The sequence below is a fragment of the Balaenoptera ricei genome, chromosome 16 (genome assembly GCF_028023285.1).
Source record: "Balaenoptera ricei isolate mBalRic1 chromosome 16, mBalRic1.hap2, whole genome shotgun sequence".
Lineage (NCBI taxonomy): Eukaryota > Metazoa > Chordata > Mammalia > Artiodactyla > Balaenopteridae > Balaenoptera > Balaenoptera ricei.
In genome coordinates, this window is record NC_082654.1 from 106,851,860 (window position 1) to 106,857,859 (window position 6,000).

General features: G+C 55.9%; 1 protein-coding gene across 1 annotated transcript in view; it reads left to right on the plus strand.

The window, feature by feature from the left end:
- Positions 1 to 4,876, plus strand: part of GALNT2 (polypeptide N-acetylgalactosaminyltransferase 2) — a 179,067-nt gene extending 174,191 nt beyond the window's left edge. Inside the window, exon 16 of the mRNA XM_059899691.1 lies at positions 2,295 to 4,876. Within this exon, the coding sequence (XP_059755674.1) occupies positions 2,295 to 2,450 (156 nt within the window). The 3' untranslated portion in view covers positions 2,451 to 4,876. The remainder of the gene's footprint in view (positions 1 to 2,294) is intronic.
- The last annotated feature ends 1,124 nt before the right edge of the window (positions 4,877 to 6,000 follow it).

Here is a 6,000-nt window from a genome sequence, read left to right on the forward strand (position 1 = left end):
CCACCACAGCCCTCTGGGCCCTGGGCTCCAGGCTGCCGAGGCCGCCTCCCACGGACGGAGCTGGGGTTTGGGCGTTTCTGAGGCCCTCCATCTGGCTGATGCTGTGACACAGGCAGAGCTCCCCAGGGAACGGAGTCAAAGTCCACCCATTCCAGATTCTTTGTCAAACAAGCCCTGGCCACTCAGTGACACGCGGATGTCGGCAGCACAGACACACTTCACATGACAGAGCAGGAGGAATGACAGCAAAGACGGCACAGGAATGAAGGAGGAGGTGATGGGCGGTCCCTCTCCCCGTGCCCATCAGATTGCACTGCGTTTCACTGTTGGCGAAAGCTCCAGGCCGGCCGGCAGGCTGGCTTAGCAAGCGTCCCCGGGTTCCCACGGGAGCATCCTTGCAGCGCCCCGCCCTGCCTTGCTCTGCCTCCTTCCCACCCCATTCACTTGCCCTTTGAGAGGGGGCTCCTCAGCTAGTTCTGCCTCGAAGCTGCACTCCTCTTGCCAGTTGGAACACTGGGTTTCCAAGCACGTCTGTGTGTTTGTGTTAGGTGTGCGTTTGCAGAGTCAAGGGCGAAAGGAAAGCAAGAGTAAGAAAATGTAATTCCACGATGTCCAAATGATTTGCAAAAATACCAACGGGAAGGAGCTTCTGTGCATACAGTGTAAAAAATTAACTAGAATCACAGACTGCATTAATGAAGGGAGAGCTTTTGTAAGAAAAAAGCATGTCACTTTTTTTTTTTTTTTTGGAAAGAACGAACATTAGAGATTTTTACGTGGGGATAAACAACAGCGTGAGAGGCCCTCAGGTTTCCCACGGCTGGGCTGTGGGCTTGTTGGCTGGTTTGCCTGGCTGGTTTGGGTTTAGTGGGGCACAAGTGCATACCCACGGGAGTACGAAGGCGCTACGCCCTGGACTGTACAGGTGGCCCACGCAGGACTCGGCAGGTAGCGCCCGGGGACTCAGGGTAGCTGAGACGGGCTTCCACACCCACCAAGGTGGAGCGGGTGGAGAGACAGACAGTGGAGAGAGGTGGGTTCCGCAGAAGGGCATTCTGTCCACACGAGCATCCCTTTCCCTCCCATTGGCCTCACCCCACCCCTCGGCGCAGCACGAGGCCCTACGTGTAAGCGGGCACGCTGAGGGGCCTGGCCCCGGCACCGGCCTCAGCGGGGCTGCCTTCCACAGCCAGGGGCAGGCAGCCTGGGCCCTCCTGGAGCTGGCCTGGTTCCTGTGGCTGCTTCCTCGAGGGGAAGTATCCTCAGATGAGGCCTTCTTGTGAAAGAATGCCAAGTCCCTGCAGGAAATTCCCCCATGTGTCGAGTCCTTAAGACTGAGGAGGGGCGGGGGCCCAAGCATGGGGCTTGGACGAGGAGATGCCCGAAGAGGGGGAAGGATGGGGCAGGGAAGCGGTCTCCAGCAGGGCCCGGAGAGGAGGTCTGGGGCTGCAAACCAAGCGGAGAGTGCTGGTTTCTTCCTGGGCCCTCAGCAGACGCTGTTTTGTCCCCTTTTGTCCCCGTGAAACAGGAGGGAAGGGGGCAGGGCACAACCTCTGAAAGAATGACACAGCCCGAGGACACAACATAAACGGATTAGAACCAAATGGGTCCAAGATGGTGGACAAGTCGACTTCCACTAGACCTTGAGCCCCAGTATACACTCACAGTAACACATCAGCAAGCTAAATGACACACCCACAGGTGCCAGGACAGTTCCAAGAGCGACCACAAGGGTCAAAGAGAGGGCGGCGGCCCAATTCCTGGAAATCCCCGCCCCTTCCCCAAAACAGCTGGAATATCCCTCCCACTCCTTAGCCTGTGAAATTACCCACCCCTGTAAGAACGGACAACCCCAAACCCTGGTGCCACTTCCGCCTTCTGAGATGGCCCGCACTCTGTCTGTGGAGTGTATTTGTCTCTAAGTAAATCCACTTCTTACCTATCACTTTGTCTCTCGCTGAATCCTTTCTGCGATGAGACACCAAGAACCTGGGCTTCCTTAAGTCCTGAAACCAGGCGTGTGATCTCAGTTGGAAGACCGTGGGTTTTGGCCGGGTTGGAGTTCCAGCCGCACGGGTTCAGGTCCCGGTCAGGGTCTTGGCCGGGTTCGAGTCCCGGCCACGTGGGTTCGCGTCCCGGTCTGAGGTGCGTGGTTTCACCCGGGCTGCTGCGGATGCCCGTCCGTCCTGGTCCGAGACCTTGTTGTGAGGGCAGCCGGCAGACCCTGCGGGCAGCCCCGCTGCGCCCTCTCCTGGCGGCGCCCCTGCTGTGAGGTGCTCTCCTGTCTTTTGCAGAAATGGGAGCAGATCGAGGGCAATTCCAAGCTGCGGCACGTGGGCAGCAACCTGTGCCTGGACAGCCGCGGGGCCCAGAACGGCGGCCTGAGCGTGGAGGTGTGCGGCCCGGCGCTGTCCCAGCAGTGGAAGTTCTCGCTCAACCTGCAGCAGTAGGGAGCCGCCCGCGTCCTCCCGCGCCGTCGGGCCCCACGACGAGCCCGACGTTATTGATTCTGTTTCTTAAACTTTCCGAGAAACTATATACCTCAGTATTCCATCACGGTCTGAAGGTCGGAGGACCTCGGCGCGGGGCGGGCGGCACCGGAGCGGCGAGGAGGGGGAGCTGGCCCACCCCGATCCCGGGCCCCGCCGTCCCTGCCCGCCCAGCGCCACGCGGATGGATGCGGAGCCCCACGCCGGCGGGCAGCAGGATCCGGAGGGAAGGGGCGGCGGCCGCAGCACAGCGAGCGGAGCTCTCCAGCCTCCACTTGGATCCGCCGACGGCACGTCCGGTTTCCATCCCGGTCACGGTCACGGTCACGGTCACGGCGTTTGCCCTGCCCCGCCCCACCCTCCCAACTGTCTTCTCGGCGCAGACCCCCTTCCACGTGGCGTACCTGCTCTCTTTGGATATGAACTTTGCTGTGGTGGGACACTGCACACAGACATATATGAAGAAAGAATGTACGGTCAGTTCCTATGGTTTCTGTAGGTCACCCTCATCCTGTAAGTTGTCCACAAAGCAGATCACAGCGTGAGGAGGAGGGGCCGAGCCCTTCGGGGCCGGAGGGAGGAAGCGCCTCCTTTGCCCCCGGAGCCTTATAGGTGGGTAGGTCCTGCTGTGGCCGCCACCCCGGGAGGGTAGCCCTGCCCCGAGGCCCGGACCCCGGCGGCATCTCGGTTTGGCTTCAGCTGGGAGTCGTGTCATGCTCTGTGTCGGAATCCACTTTTCGTGCCCTTGGTGTCTATAAACCCTGAATGGGTTACTTAATTTGACAAATTACTGCTTTGGGTCTTTGTAAATTAAATTTCTTTTCTCTAAGGATAAAATGAATAAAAAAGAATCTGCCAGCTCCCGGTGATGGTGGGACGCTGTCACAGGCAGCATTGGGTTCACGGTGAGGACCCTGGTGTGCTAGCACCACTGTCAAGGTCACCTGGGCCCAGTCCTGCCTGCCTCAGGGGCTTTGGGTCAAGAATTAGGAAAAGTGAAAAACAACACCTGCTCAATGACGCTGAGGATTCAGGGCACAAAACAGGAGCTTTGTGGCTTAGGAGGCTTATGTCAGTATAAACCACAAGACGGTCGTGAACTGAAAGTAAAGCAGGAAGAGTGGCCTGGGCGCTGCCCTGACACCCAGGCGTGTCCCCGCAGAGCCCTTCTTGCCTCCGAGGTGCCCACACGCAGGGGTAGCCCAGCCGAAGACCCCACGGGGCACCCCGGTCACTCTCGTGGTCACTGCCCTCCTGCCTTCCTGCGTCCCCCTCACCCAGCCCTTTGTCACACAGATGCCCAGTGTCCAAGAGGCGTCACACGGGCACACCTTCAGGCCCCTCTGGGAGGGCCTGGCAGGTCACAGAGAAGTGGCCCCAGAAGGTTCTGCCAGGTTGACACTTGGCCAAGTGCAGCTCTCTCCTGCCTATTTCTTCTAGGAAAGGGGACGTTGGTCTTTCTTCCTCCACTGCAGAAGCCCCCCATGTGTTTGCTTTATGACAGTGGGCTCGGGCCTGGAGGCGTGGCTGGGTGACTTTGTCCTGCATCTTTTTGCCCCCTGCCGACCAACCAGGTGTATTTTCAGTGGACCAGGAGGCCGTAGCTGGATTAACTCGGCACAGCTCTATCTTCAGAGGCTGATCGTGGCCACCAGTAAGCTCTTAGGGAGAGTCCTGGGAACCTGTGCAAGGCTGCTGAACACAGGTGGGGCAGGAAGCAGTCACCCAGCCCCTGGGTTCCGGTGTCAGGCTACTTCTACTGTTAGGAAGAAAATCCCATGGATGGAAAACAAATTTGGCTTTAAAGTAACACAAATTTTAATCAGGTTCTTGACAAATTCTTTCTTGCCCACACACCTCCACCCCACCCAGAAGTCTTACCAACCTTTGTACCATTGAGATGGGTCCCCCTGGGCCCTTGGGGGGCAGCTCCCCATCCCTGAGGTGGTAGGGTTGGCGGCCTTGGATGGTGTGGGCGTTGTGAGCTGAGGTGGGCTGGGAGTGCTCCCTTGGGTGAGCTATGTTTACATGACACAGTGTGCCAAAGTGACTTAACTGTGGCTGCATTACTTTTTAGTCATCGGGACTGTCCCCCTCTCCCACTCTTGTTTTTACAAGTAAAGATTCTTTCCTAAAAGCCCTTGGAGCAAAGCCTGGCGAAGTTAGTTGTCTTCTCTGTGCTGGTCTTTCTTATGTCTTCATAAAAGCTAAAATGATGGTATCTGTGAGTATGTTTTGCAAATTCAAAATATAGTTTGGTAATTTTTTTTTTCCAGTTGATTTTTAAAAAGAACTGCTGTACAGAGCTTGTACTTCGTCCATTTTATAGATGGAAACCATCCTTGAAAATTGTTTAACTTAAATAAAGAGGAGATACTTTATAGATACGCTCTGCTGGCGGCTGCAGTCACTCTTGGTCTTTATAGGATGGACGTGACCGGTGTTTGGGGACTGATTATGGTCTGTGTTGGGAGAGGGGTGCTGCCCAGTTACCATATCTTATCACACTTTTAAAATGCGTTCACCTTTTACTGCTGCACCTTTTGATGTTTATTCTTATTTGTAATAATAACCGTTATCATCTGTGGAGTGTTTATGATGTGCCAGGCCCCACTCCAAGCGCTTAAATACATCTTTCTTGTCTTCTCACAGTAACCTGGGAGGTAGCTTAACGGGCTGCATTTTACAGTTGGCTGGGGAAGCTGGTGCTTGAAGCTGCTGGCCTGCCCAAGGTCACGCCACTCCTAAGTACTCCCCTGGCCAGCCCCAGGCGCTGAGAGCCAAAGCCTGCCCTCCAAACCAGGGCAGGCGAGAGGCTGAAGGGCCAATATCATCACAGCTTTTAGAGTATTTTAAATCCTTATACTATTTACCAGTTACCCGGGCTCTCCAGTTCCATCCCAGGCAAACTTGAGTCCTTGCCCCTCTTCCTGGGCCTTTAAAAATACCTTCCTTTGGACAACCCCACAGGTGTGTCAAGGAAACACAATACCGACCAATTCTTTAGCAGTTTGGGTTGCAACTGGGGAGGCTGAAAAGATGGCCCCGATGAGTGTCTTGAACCTTCTGGAGGCCCTGTTTCTGCATCCTCTTTCTCCATTATTTGAGACAACCAAAATTTGCTCCGCTGCCATCTGAGAAACAGGAAGAGCTCTTAGCATAATTGTGCAGTACCCATCAGAGGCCTTTAGGAATTGTGCACGTGTGTGTGTGTGTGTTTCCTGCTTTGACAACAGGGATTTTCTGAGAAACTCTCTATGTTGCCCTGATGCCCTGGAGACCTGAGAGCAGGGGGAACGTGTTAAATGCCGGAAGAAGAGGAAGAGCAGCGTGTCTCGCAGGCTCAGGGTGGGGCGTTTGGAGACAGGATTGGGTCAGTCTGGCCAGGGGTGGGGTCCCGCACGCTGAGGAAAGACTTTGGGCCGATTCTGGTGGGGAGGGGAGCTATATGAGCCTTGCACTAGAGCAGGGAGGTTCAGATTTGCAAAAATATTTAGAGTAAGGGACCTCC